This window comes from Macrobrachium nipponense, chromosome 4 (genome assembly GCF_015104395.2).
Source record: "Macrobrachium nipponense isolate FS-2020 chromosome 4, ASM1510439v2, whole genome shotgun sequence".
Taxonomy (NCBI): Eukaryota; Metazoa; Arthropoda; class Malacostraca; order Decapoda; family Palaemonidae; genus Macrobrachium; species Macrobrachium nipponense.
Window position 1 is genome coordinate 117,026,314 of NC_061100.1, and position 14,361 is coordinate 117,040,674.

The window sequence follows — 14,361 nt, forward strand, 5'->3', positions numbered from 1 at the left end:
GAAGCTTTATCCATTGTCTAGCAAACACTATGCTCAATTGCAATTGGAGATTTAGATATGTTTATTTATCCTGACTAAATTTTCCAACATTTTTCTAAGACAGTAAAAGCAGGACAGTTCACAACTCGTAAAAAAATATGAGTAAGATGCTTACCTTTATGAGTGCTCCAGAACAAGTCAGAGTTATTTAGGTCATATTCCTTTGTTTTTGTTCTTTTGGTAGCATGTGTGTCATCATTCTCGATTATAGTTACCCTGTTCAAGCTCAGATTAAGAACATCATGTGCAAGCGCTTGGTATGTCCACGTATGATGTAATGGAGTCGCTAAATCTACACCTCTATCCACTAAAACTAACAACGGGCGCTGAAAACTGCAAAATAGTTCAAGTTAGTGTCAACATTTGTAAGTTTTACCAGCAGAGGAAAAGTACAGTATGTGAATGAATCTAAAAAAAAATTAATATCACATTGGATAAAACAAAACCATCAAAGCCCACTTCATGTTGGCTGAAAGAACCCCAAAAACTATCACACCTAATACAGAATGAATCAAGTCTACCAGCTTCAAATACAGCACACTACAATGATACAGCATACTATAATGAACATCTTTGATGGCTTATGAACTCCTTGATACCATTACTAATGGCTCCTGGTGGTACAGGCAGCCCCCGGTTACCGTTGGTATTAGTTACCGGCATTTCGGTTTTATGGGGCTTGTTCAATATATTCATAACTAATTCTTACCCTCTGTAGGGTTTATAACACCGTTGTCTGGTTATCGGTATCTTAGGCTAAGTGCTAAGACTACCTCATAAAATATAAAAACAACAAATATGCATCTTTTCCTTGTCTCATTTAAAAAGTTATCCTTTACTTTGCTGTATCCAATAATACTGTATGTAGTCTTATACTACTATTGTATTATAAAATACATACAAATTGATCCTGTTTTGGTTTGGAAAAATCAGCTGCAGGCAGAGGTAAAACTATTTTGCCATATTTAACTCAATTTAGAGCGATTTTCTTGCTTCTATTTAGCGTAAATTAATCTCTAGAAACTATTTATATGGGACAAGGTTACATGAAGTGATTTTAAGTTGAAATATGACTTAAATACGTTTTATCGTGAACTACGTTTAGTTCATTTTTTCATTAACCCTTAAACGCCGAAGCGGTAAAAAAAAAAAAAATGTCTCCCGTGTGCCGGAGGTGTTTCAGAGTGAGCGCGGAAGCGGAAAAAATATTTTTTTCAAAAAATCACAGCGAACTTAGTTTTCAAGATTAAGAGTTCATTTTTGGCTCCTTTTCTTGTCATTGGCTGAAGTTTAGTATGCAACCATCAGAAATGAAAAAAATTATCATTATCATGTATAAATAATGTGATATATGATAGCCCAAAAACGAAATTTCATATATAATTATATTCAAATCGCGCTGTGCGCGAAACGGTTAAAAGTAACAAGTTACTTTTTTTTTCGTTGTAATGTACACTAAATTGCAATCATTTTGCTATATAACACATTGTAAAAGGATAAAAGCAACACACAGAAAATATTATCACAAAATAATGCATGAATTCGTAACGCGCGGACGTAAACAAATATTTTTTTCAAAAATTCACCATAAATCTAAATATTGTCCTAGAGACTTCCAATTTCTTTAAAAATGAAGACAAATGATTGAATATTACTATACCGTAAGAATATTAGCTTACAAATGCAGTTTTCGACCATATCTGATGAGTTAAAGTTGACCGAATGTCAAATTTTTTTATATATATTTTTTATATGCAATTATTTCGGAAATAAGAAAAGCTACAACCTTCAAGTATTTTTCATTTTATTCTACATGAAATTGCGCACATTTTCATATATACAACTCTATGAAATGCCTAATATGAAACTCAGCAAATATTCCGAGAATGGCACGTACGCATTTCGGAGATTTGTGGCGGAGAATCCGCGCGCGGAGGGAAGGAAAGTTTTTTTTTTTAAATTCACCATAAATCTAAATATTGTGCTAGAGACTTCGAATTTGTTTCAAGATGAAGATAAATGACTGAATATTACTAGACTGTAAGAGTTTTAGCTTACAATTGCGTTTTTCGACCATTTCGATAGAGTCAAAGTTGACCAAACGTGGTTTTTTTTCTATTTATCATGATTTATATGCAAATATTTCAAAAATGAGAAAAGCTACAACCTTCAATTATTTTTAGTTGTATTCTACATAAAATTGCGCACATTTTCATATATAAAACTTTATGTAACGGCTAATTCAAAATGGTGCAAACATTACCACAATCGCACGTATGATTTTTTCGAAAGAGTTACCGCGCGGACGTAAAGAAAATGTTAGTTTTTTCATAAATTCACCATAAATCGAAATATTGTGCTGCTAGAGACTTCCAATTTGTTGCAAAATGAAGGTAAATGCTTGAATATTACTAGAATATAAGCGTTTTAGCTTACAATTGTGTTTTTCGACCATTTTGGTAGAGTCAAAGTTGACCGAAGGTTGAAAATTTGGGTTGAAAATTTGTCACATCATTTTTTATATGAAAATATTTCAAAATTGATAAAAGATACAACCATGGGTTGTTTTTAGTTGTATTGTGCATGAAATTGCACACATTTTCATATATAAAACTTTATAATTTAAAATGGTGGAAACATTACCACAATCGCATGTATGATTTTTTTCGGAAGTTACCGCGGACGTAAGGAAAAAGTTTTTTCAAAAATTCACCATAAATCGAAATATTGTGCTAGACTTCCAATTAGTTGCAAAATTAAGGTAAATGGTTGAATATTACTAAAATATAAGAGTTTTAGCTTACAATTGCATTTTTTTACCATTTCGATAGAGTCAAAGTTGACCGAAGGTTGAAATTTTGGCACTTATCGTTATTTATATAAAAATATCTCAAAACTGATAAAAGCTACAATCATGAGTATTTTTTAGTTGTATTCTACATAAAAATGTGCACATTTTCATATATAATACTCTATGTAACGGCTAATTTAAAATGGTACAAAAATTATGTCAAAGTGACGAAATAATTTCCGAGATGTGTCACAGATACTTTTTAGTGCGGCAAGAAAGAAATTCGCACTTGCACGCCTGCGTAATGATTGTAAACAAAACAACACCTTGATCTGTGAACTCCCAGCATCCCCCAAGGCGTGTGATTCAAGAGTTTTCGGCTGGTAGGACTAAAAGTATTTTTCCGCGAATTTAAAAAAAAACTTTTGTATGTCGACTTAAAATACGTCCCCAGTCGGCACCCGAGACAAAAAATGTCGACGTAAGATACGTCCAGTCGGCAGTAAAGGGTTAATAGATGGCACCATTGTCTGGTTATTGGTAATTACCATAAGCACTGAGAGACCCTCATAAAATACATACATAACAAATATACATCTTTTCCTTGGCTCTTTTAAAAGTTATACTTTACTTCACTGTATCCAATAATACTGTATGTAGCCTTATATTTCTATAATACATATTACAAAATCTGCTAAGGACAGAGGCAGGTTTATTTCACCCTATTTAATTCAATTCAGAGCAATTTTCTTGCTTTTATTTAGTGAAAATAGATCTCTATAAACTTCATTTATATCGGACAAGGTTATTTTTTGTTATATGAAGTGCTTTTAAGTTGAAATATGACTTTTGTCAACTAGATTGTTATTTTTTTCATTAATAGATGGTGTCGGGAGCATGTTTTTTTTTTGTGTGTGTAAAAAACAGACTCCATTTGCTGTTTTCATCCTATTTCATAATAATACAAGATTTACATATTTATCTTTTCTCGGTGTAAAAACAACAGTAAAATGTGTTCATTCATGGCCAGTATGTATTATTTATTAAAATCATTTTTCTCCACTATTATTTGTGGTGGGGTTGCATCCACATTGCTGATGCATTATAATCTATAGTCATTAGCAGTGTGAACATTTGTTTTCTCAGCTTCAGCTACAACTGCAGCTTAACTTTAGCTGTTCTATACATGTATTTCCTTGTCAATATTTAATCCATAACAAATAAAGGTATAATGTAAAAATTTATAAGTCCTTTCTACTTAATTAACGTCATTTGTAAAACTATAGTAATCTTTCACTGTCGTACGATGGCTGAAAATTTCGAGTTATGACAATTTTCGGCTTACGACACAGCGTTAGAAAAGAACCACTTTCATAAACCAGAGACTGCCTGTAGTACTAATTTTCAAATGTTGTAGGTTTGTAATATGTTATTGTAAACACAGCAAAATTTCAATAAAATATATTTGTTTTTCTTAAAAGGTGCTATACCAAAGCCAACTTTCTGCAGATAAACAATTCTTATGACACCATAGTGCCCTCTTAGAGCAGTACCAAGATGAAACGATACTTGACACACTATTAGCTGTCATCTACAAAGCAGCCAATCCAGGAGCAGCATTCATTTTCCTTGGCGCTCATTTGCTGTACACTTGGCATTGTTGGGTTGAGACCTGAGTCCCATCTCGCAAAGATGGAATTGTGTGTACTACACATCCCTCTTTAATCAGCCTCACTACATATAGAGTTACTGATATACACGGACATAATTGTGAATCTGTGTTTTACGTATCTTCAAATAACCACATGAATCGTGCCGAAAATGGCTCCTAAAAAGTGCCCTGTCCCTTTTAAGGCTTCTGGCAAAGAGCCTAAAAGAAAGAAGGCAGTCATGAAGCTCGACAAGGATGAAAGTTCTCAACATGTTAAAGAGTGAAAAAGCTTCGCTACGGTTGGCTGTCATTTTAATATGAATGACAACACATTAAGAAGAGAGTGAACTGTTGACAGCATAAAATAAAACAATTGTGAAAATGGAGTCTGCGTTGGCATACTGGATCAAGGATTGCCAGAAGAAGAAAGTCCCCCTTGACTCCAATATCATTCACAAGTAAGCGCGAAAACTCCATCAGCAGTTATCAACTCTATGAAAGGAGACAAAGTAGAGCCACAGGAAGGTAGCAATGTAGAGGCACAGGAAGGCGATGAAGAAAAAGAAGAAGAAAAAGAGGAGGAAGAGTCACAACAAGAGCCATCATCAGCTCCTCAAGGTTTTCAGGCAAGCATAGGATTGGTTCGACCAGTTCCAAAAGTGGTTCCACCTAAAGTCTGTTTCTCTGTATGAGGAAGCAACATCTGTGGACAATTAGGCAGCTGTGAAATATCCCAAGACCTTCCAGAAGATTCTGCAGGAGAAGGGCTACTGTCCAGAACAGGCATTCAATATGGACGAGACTGACCTGTTCTGGAAGATGGTGCTTTCCCAGACATACCTAATGAAAGACAAAGCTAAAGCCTCCGGATTCACCACAGAAGGCTAGGATTACCTTCTCAATGTGTGGGAATGCAGCTGGCTTTATGCTGAAACCAGGCCTCATTTACAAGGCTGCAAATCCCAGGGCCTGTGTTGTACATAATCCCAAGGCCTTGATCACCAAAGTTGGTACCCTCATTGATGCCCACTCTGACCACCTGACAAACCAGGATTTGGAAGACCTGACAAAGTCTACAAGCAAGGAAGAAGACACTCTAGGTTCAGGAAAGGAGCAGAAGATGATGATGAGGAGGGCATGACTTTAGAACATCTGTCCCAAATTAAAAGAATAATCAAGGATACGCAGGGGTTTGTTTCAACACAGGATCCTTATATGGAAAATTCCTGTTTTCAATACCATTGATATGGCATTGGAGCCCTGTAATCAAGCTCTCACCACCATGAAGAAACACATATGAAGAGTGACACTCCCAAGCTCCTGAAACCCCTGAACTAGAGCCTCCCAAATCGCCTGAAGTAGTGCCTCGCGAAATGCCGAGTTAGTGCCCCTGAAGCGCCTCCTGAGGGTGAAGAGGCACCCCTCAGAGATTAAGTCCTCTGCTTAGCTCTGCAAGTCATTTTCATCGCCATTCACCAGACTGCAAAGCTAAGTTATCATTATCATCTTTAATCAACATTCACCACTGGTGAGTACCCTATTTATGTATATTATACTAGAATGTATAAAAAAATTTTTAATGTTCATACATATTTTTGTTCTCTCTCTCTCTCTTTCTTGTGATTTACATACATACAAATGTTTCCCTTGTAAAAAGAAAATAGGATGGCTTGAATAGTAACTGTATGAAATAAATGGCTGAATACTTAAGGAGGGACTGCCTTATTTTTGCATGTATGTAACTAGGTCATACGTATGTATATTTTTAGCCATACAATGTTTAAGATTTACTTTGAAATGATAATAATAATACCATTTCAAAGATTAATACAGAAATAGGATAATGGTTTAATGTATATTTGATGTAGGATGGTAATTTTAGGGACTCTTTGGTGTTTGAACTTTCAAGATAGGAAGTTTTAAGCAATTTTATAGGGGTTCAAAGTATTTGCAGATTCTAGCTTTTTGCTGGGGGGTCTGGTATGCACGTCCCCACCCCTGCGAGAGTATGGGGGTCCACTGTACTTCAAGGATATAAAGAGTTCATAAGCAATCCTAAACCCAAGCATTTGAATTTCTTTACCTGGAAAACTGAGATTCTAAGATACAAGTATGTACAGGTAGTGACCTACTTACGACCGCAATTGGTTCTGCAAAACCAGTCGTAACACGATTTGGACGCAAGTCAATATCTGGTAAATTACGGTAGAGTTTATCGTACATATACATATTGTGTAATGATATTGACATCATCTGAAAGTCATATTTTATCAACATTTTCTTAGATTATTACTTATATTATCATATTTAAGTCATAATTCATTATTATTTAACGTTCATTATCATTAAAACCATTGTTTTACCATTCTTAGTGCATATTGTTACTGTCATATATTACGATAGTACTTAACGATACCTTTTCATAAGATCATATATGTAAAAATTCAACCCCTTCTTTAGCTAATTTATTTTGCTGTCTTTTTCTTTAGAATGTGTATTATATTTCCTAGTTATGATTTCTTTACATTTTTGTAGCATTTGTAACATCTCACACCTATGTATGTACACATGTCATTACTACGCCTTACTGTTAACGTTTGTCAAAATTGTCAGACGTACCCGTTCTCTACACATCACACTGTTTCATATTGCTACATTTGTAGGTTCAACCTTTTCTTTAGTTAATTTATTTTGCTATCTTTGTTTTCTTTAGACTTCATTGTATTTCCTAGTTATGATTATTTTTATATTTTTATACCATTTGTATCGTCTCTCTATACGACATTATTACTCCTTGCTGTTACATTCGCCAAACGTTTGTCCAAACTGTTTCTCCACGCGTCATACAGTTTCATAATGCTTCATTTGTCACGTTCATATAAAAATTCATCCTTTTTTTAGTTAATTTACTTATTGTATTTCCTAGTTATGATTTCTTGGAATTTTTATACCATTTGTAACGTCTCTCTACGTACTGTTACATTTCCTTATCCTTAAGAATCATGGACACAGTATAATGAGATAACTTCATATCACGTGCGCTCGCATTCACTTTCTTCCCTCCTTCGAACTGCTTAATCACTGTCATTTTCGTGTCCAGGTCAATGGCCTTCCTTTCCTTCTTGGCATGTTGAGGAGTTGATAAAGACAGTTTCCTCTTGGCAGACATTTCAAAAATGACCAAAATTAACACAAAATTATTGAAAAATGAACACAGCAGAGTGAGAGATGCGTTCAGTACCGAGCTACAGGCAACACTGAGTGAGCGCGGGACTCGAGAGATGCGCGGATGCTGCAGGAAAAAGTATCGTACGTTCGTATGCATGTTCTGCCAAAAATAATAATCGTAAAGTCGATCAGACGAATGTCGCATAGGTCGTAAGTAGGTCATTACCTGTATCAACATTTGTATAAAGTTCATACAAAAAAAAAAACAATGGTTTATTGTTTTCTAACAATATCTGAATTAAAATGCTTGAACACCCAAAATGACCTTACCTGAGTTGTCCAGCAGCAAATGAATCTGTACTGAAACCAGTGAAAAATGAATTTCTTGTATCACGCAAGTTCTCTCTTAATTTCTTGTCTAATCTTTCACCAACACTTTCAGCTGCATTTCCTCTTTGACAACGGATAATTGGAACCTGACCTGTCAGAAACAAATTTAAATATATACATATGTAGTTAAAAGTAAAAAATAATAATTAAATTACAAGTCTGAGTTCAAAGTTGTAAAAAACAATAAAAACAGCATGTAAATAAAATAAACAACTTTTACTGCATACATAAGACCATGAGAGACAATGTAGAGAGTAGCATCATTATTTCCTAAAAACACAATACATCCAGCTACCAATTAACATAACACATAAGCCATTTTCTGACAATAGCAAAGAAAGTCAACAAGAAAGTGTCGGAAGACAAGGCTCTTCAACCAATGCCACCCAAACTGAGTTAACAAAGAGTAACTTGACAGAGATGACCAAAGAAGATGGTTCATCCTGGCCTCTCCTTTACAAAATTAAGATACCATTCTTGGACAATACCCCTGTAACTCTAAAAGCTTCAAAGTTAATATTTTATTAAAAAGATAAAGGTGTAAAAGTTATTACATGCTGTAGTAACTTGCCTCCATACAGGCAATCTAGAGGTAATATCTTTTGCCTGAAAGATGACTAACTGAATATAAAAAAATGCATCGTGCAATCTTGCTAAATCCAAATTCATTTTTTCTGCACTCCAAAAACATCTTGTAATTTATCAACACTCAACCTTGATTAGTCAGATCATTTACCATAAGAATCTTGTAGATATCTCTTACCTAAATTCACGAAAACAGAGAAGAGGCTATCTACGATGGAATCCATGATGAGATCAATGTCTGAATCCTTCACATCACCACGATTTATTGCTGAAACAAGATAATGTATGTTGACAGATATACCAATATACTTGCAATTTTCTTTAAATTTCTGTTAATAATTAACACAATTCTTCTATCAAACTTCTGTGCTTTAGAAACAAAATTTATTGAAAATAGCTACCGTATATACTTGTGTAACATGTGCTCTCACATATCATGTGACCCCCAAATTTTTACCCTTAATAAAGGGATTTTGACGTAAGGAAAAATCTATTTCTGGGCGATTGGTTCGTGTCGCCAGCGAAATATCCTTTAATCTATTATTTCTAGGGTAGATGTACTAACACATACCAGAGAATAAATAAATAAAGAAAAAGGTCAGTACAACTGACTCGCTCACCCTCCAAGAGGGTGTCGGTATGAACACTATGGGCGAGTGAGACCACTACCACGAGCCAAATGCCAATAGAAAATCTCCCTCTACAAAATCCCCACAAGAGGAGAGCGACCCACAGAGTGGGCAGCAACTACTACTACTCCATCCCATGCTGCCGACTGCTGCGCCTCTGGTGGCCATCCTGAAGTTAGCAGACAATCTTGAGCGATGGGATGGGTAGGGCGGGATTTCGCTGGCGACACGAGCCAATCGCCCAGAAATAGATTTTTCCTTACGTCAAAATCCCTTTTCTGGGCTCAGCTCGTGTCGCTGCGCGAAATCGTACCAGAGAATAGAACAGATTGTAAAGAAAATTCAACAAAACAAAAAGGGTCTCAAATAAAAGATAAAATAAAAGAAAAGAATATAATTGCTAATAAAGATACATATACACAATGATACAAAATTAGAATATTGCTTAAATTAACTTAATGCTAATAATATTTCTTAAATTAACGTAATTTGCATATATACAGGGCTTACATGGAATATATGTTTAAAAGTAGTATCTGTGTATCGATATGTACCAAGAACTCTAAAGCAATTATGACAATAACTTGAACAGAACAAACTTCAATAATAATAATATATGAAGGAATGTATATGACTTAATATACAAAACCCGTAACCATTGTAAATAAGATGTATCCCCTAGCATAAAAATAAGGGGATCACATCAAAGAGATCAATATATACAATCGATTGTGAGTGTCCCTAGCAAAAAAAATAAGGGACACCCACCATATCATCATAAAAACAAAAGCAGCTAAGACACAAGGTAACTGTAGATGAACAAGGCAGGCATAGACGAACTGTTGGGTGAGACAGGTAGAAAGGAGGACTGGATCTTCTACTAGAGATTAGGCAGAGTCGGGGGAAACTATGTTACCCGCCGCAACTGCTGAAAATTTCAGAGCTTCCAAGGACCTTAAGTAATGACGTTTAAATACTGTCGGCGATTTCCATCCAGTATATTTTTTCAACTCATCGAAGTTCATATGTTGGAAATAGTTAATTGAGGTGGCTACTGCCCTGACATCATGTGCTTTTGGAAAAGAGTCAGGATTGGCTTGTTTAATAAAGTACAGGATCTGCTGCCTGATGCCTTTCAATAGATAAAGTACCACCTTTTTGTTCTCTCTTAAAGAGAGGACCCGATGAGGATGAGGAGGTCCTAGACAGAAAGGCTCGTAAGGTCGATACTGGGCAAAGAGATATATCTTGTGGAAGGGGTACTACCTTCCATGGCTTCCCACCTCATCAAAGGATCTTCATTCTTTGCTATGTTAAAAACTACGTTCCGGAGAAGAAAGTATAGCAGACAAACTTCCTTACCCCTGTGGGAAGAAATTGAATATGATCCGGGTCTCTGGATAATGCCGACAGTTCTGAAATTCTAGCTCCTGAGGCCAAGCTTAATAAAAATAGAGTTTTTTCTTAAGAGCATTATAAATGAACATGTGTCATTATCAGTTTCTGAAGCCAGCTTTAGAACATCATTAAGAACCATGATACTGACGTAGGCCTTACAGAAGGTCTAAGTCTAGCACAAGCCTTGGGAATAGACGAGAAGTAGGAGTCTGTCAAGTCTATGTTGAAACCAAATTGAAAAATCTTTTTCAAGGCTGACTTGTTTGTCGTAATGGTGCTAGCTGCTAAGCCTTTTTCAAATAAAGATCTGAAAAGGATATAGCTGAATTGATTGTCATGATTCTAATATCTGATTCTCTCAGGAAGGTTGCTAACTTTTTGACAGCAGCATCATACTGTCTCAAAGTTGAATCTCTTTTATCGGATTCCAAGAACGAGAATGTTTTGAGGGTCAATATTCGCATCCCTTTTCGCTGCAAACTTCATGAAATCCATAAAGTTAGGGTTTTTAGAATTCCTGAGGAAGCGAACACAGTCGTCGTTTGCACTGACTGGGGAGAGCCTGGGACTGGGAATCCGAAGAGGGCGAAGACCCAGTTCCAGAATTAGAGGGTACCAATTGCTCTTCGGCCAGTCTGGGGCTACTAGAGCCACTTGACCCTTGAATGTCCTGAGTTTTGTTCAGTACCTTCATGAGAAGATTCACTGGAGGAAAGACATAAATCTTCTCCCAGTTGTTCCAGTCTAGGGGCCAGGGCGTCGTGGCATAGCCAGAGGGTCCAGGTTGGGGGCCACATAACATGGGAGTTTGTGTTCGCTTGGGATGCGAAGAGATCCACTTGTAGGCCTGGAACTCTCTGAAGAATCCATTGGAACGAACTGTTGTCCAGTGACCATTCCGACTCTAGAGGTACTGTCGGGATAGAGCATCTGCTATGACGTTTCTCACTCCAGCTATATGGGTGGAGGAGGTGCCAACTGAACTTGTCCGCCAGGGAGAAGATGGCTACCATGACATGATTTAGATGACGTGATTTGGAGCCTCCCCTGTTTATACAATGTACTACCACTGCGCTGTCCAAGACTAGCTTTATGTGGGGAGTACTTTGGCGGACGTAACCTTTTAGAGTCAAGAACACTGCCATTGCTTCCAGTTACGTTTATATGGAACTGACGGAACTGAGGTGACCAAGTTCCCTGAACTTTCTTGAACTGGGAATATCCTCCCCAACCGCTTAATGAAGCGTCCGTGTGGATGGTAATCCCCGGAGGAGGAAACTGAAGGGGCACTGATATCGATAAGTTCTTGACTTTCGCCCACAAGGGCGAAGTCGATTTCCGTAGAAATCTGAGGGACTGAGGATAATTTGTCCCTGGACCTGACATTTGCTCGTGAGCGCCAGATTCTGGTTAGGTCTTTCAGTTTGGCTTTCATCAAGATGTTTGTCACTGATGCAAACTGGAGTGAACCCAGGATCCTTTCCTGAGTTCTTCTTGACGCAAGTTTGTGACTCAGAAATTGCTTTACTGACTTCGCTATTTCTTTCCTCTTGGCTGATGGAATCGACAGAGTATGGGAGGATAGATTCCATTGGATGCCCAGCCACTGAAAGTTTGACTCTGGAGTGAGTCTTGACTTGGTCCTGTTTATCTTGAAGCCTAGATATTCCAGGAACTGAATCACTTTCAGTGTTGCTATGTGGCATTCCTCGACTGTTGGAGCCCAGATCAACCAATCGTCGAGATACGCTACTACCATAACCCCTTGCGATCTTAGTTGTTGAACTACTACTTCCGCCAACTTCGTGAACACCCTGGTGCTACGTTGAGCCCGAAAGGAACTACCTTGAAGGAGAATGTCTGGTCTCTTTATCTTGAAGCCCAGATACGGACGGAAGTGTCTTGCAATAGGGATATGATAGTAAGCGTCTGTAAGATCGATAGAGGTGGTGACGGCCCCACGGGGAAGTAAGGTCCGTACCTGCGAGATCGTGAGCATCTTGAACTTGTCGCAGCGAATGGCTAAGTTTAAGCGGGACAAGTCTAAGATTACCCTTCTTTTTTTGTGAGCCTTTCTTTGGAACGCTGAACAAGCGTCCCTTGAAATTTTAATCTGTTGACTCTCGCTGTTAGCTCCTTTCTGAAGGAGGTCCTCCGCATACTCCGTCAATTCTTTGGATGGAAGTTGGCGGAAAGGTCTGGATGGGGGCGGGTCCGCTACCGCAACTCCAACCCAGGCCTTTGGACACAATGCGCTGCGCCCACGTTGCATGAAATTCCACCGGTGGCGGAAGTGAAACAGCCTCCCTCCTACCTGAAAGTCCTCATTGATGTTGGTAGCCTCCTCGGCCTCCCCTGAAATGCTTTCCTCTATTAAAGGACCCTCCCGATCCTCTCCCACGAAAGGATCGCTTACCTCTGCCTCCCTTACCCGAGCGGTCATACTTCTGGGAAGCCTGACCCTCGAAGACTTGATTGAAGGCTGGAGAGAGAGCGTAAGAGGTGGAGGGTTGAGGCTGGGGGGAAATAACATAAATTGGCTGCGACTGAGCCTTGGAGGTAGAAGGTTGGGCTGCTTGCACCAACGGGACAGCTGGAACCGGCTGAGTAAAGCGTGGCTGTTTCTTCTGGTAAGGCTGGAAACGTCTGGGTTTCCTTTGAGCCTTACCCTTGACCACTTGATCTTGGCGTCTCTTGGCCGTAAGACCCCAAACGATCTTTAAGGCTTTGGTTTAGTCTTGTAGCCTCTCCTGGACCTCCTTCACCATCGCCTCTGGGAAGAGGTCTGCTCCCCAGATGCTCGATGCAAGCAACTTATTCGGTTCATGCCGAATCGTTGCTTCTTGGAGGACATGTTTTCTACAGTTTGTTCTAGCCGTGGCGAACTCAAACATATCAGAACTGCACCGTTTGAGTCAGAGACTTGGTGAGAAGCTTAAAAAGTGGCTCAGAAACCATAGGAAATGGTACCCGCCACCTCGGTCATGGCCATGGTATTGATAGACCTGGCTAACTAGATTTGGCATCAAATTCTGCCTGAATGAGGCTATCTGGAAGCCTAGGCAGCTTCTCACCAAACTGCTCCATAGCACAGTCTGGTTTTGAGTTTGCCCGCCGAAAAAGTGTTGGGCAGATCTTCCACAACTCACCGGCTGAGGGAAGTAAAGAGACGTAGGGTCCGCTTCTTTCAGCTGAGGCCATGAATCCCCCTTCTGGGCTGCTGGGGAATGGTGGTCGTAGCGATCTTTTGTCAAGAAAGGGAGCGGGGTACTCTCTTCCATTGTAAAGATCGTAAAAGGACTCTTAAATGGTTGTATCTTCGTGTTGGAACAGTCCATGTCCTCTAGACACCTGAGCCATTCTCTCTGAGCCTGGTCTCGTGAATAGAGGACTGTCTTCCTTTCGGTACCTTATCGTCTCGAGTCATGGCCGAGGCGGTGAGCCTGGCGTAGCCGATGAACGGAGGCTGAAGGTCTTCCGGGCAGAACTCGAAGTCTTCAATCCTCCGAGTTCCACATTCCGGGATAGAGATAAGCCCGTCTTGGAAGGGGGCGTATGACGCTACTCTCCAAGGATTGTTCATAGAGAACGGAGGTAGAGAGTCCCATACGGAGGCAATTGCGCTCCCCCTGTGCTGAAAGGTGGGGGAGAAGCTAGTGGAGCTTGGCTCAGTCCGGCTATAATGTTTGTCCTGAGAGTTGATCCTATCA

The 14,361-nt window shown here is 38.7% G+C and overlaps 1 protein-coding gene across 1 annotated transcript in view; it reads right to left on the minus strand.

Annotated features, from left to right (window-relative positions):
• The window catches only part of LOC135211087 (sec1 family domain-containing protein 1-like), a 136,257-nt gene that overhangs the window by 80,245 nt on the left and 41,651 nt on the right, over positions 1–14,361 (minus strand). Inside the window, exons 3-5 of the mRNA XM_064244161.1 lie at positions 8,803–8,892; positions 7,980–8,130; positions 155–372 (exon numbers count right to left, since the gene is read on the minus strand). Of these exons, the coding sequence (XP_064100231.1) occupies positions 155–372; positions 7,980–8,130; positions 8,803–8,892 (459 nt within the window). The remainder of the gene's footprint in view (positions 1–154; positions 373–7,979; positions 8,131–8,802; positions 8,893–14,361) is intronic.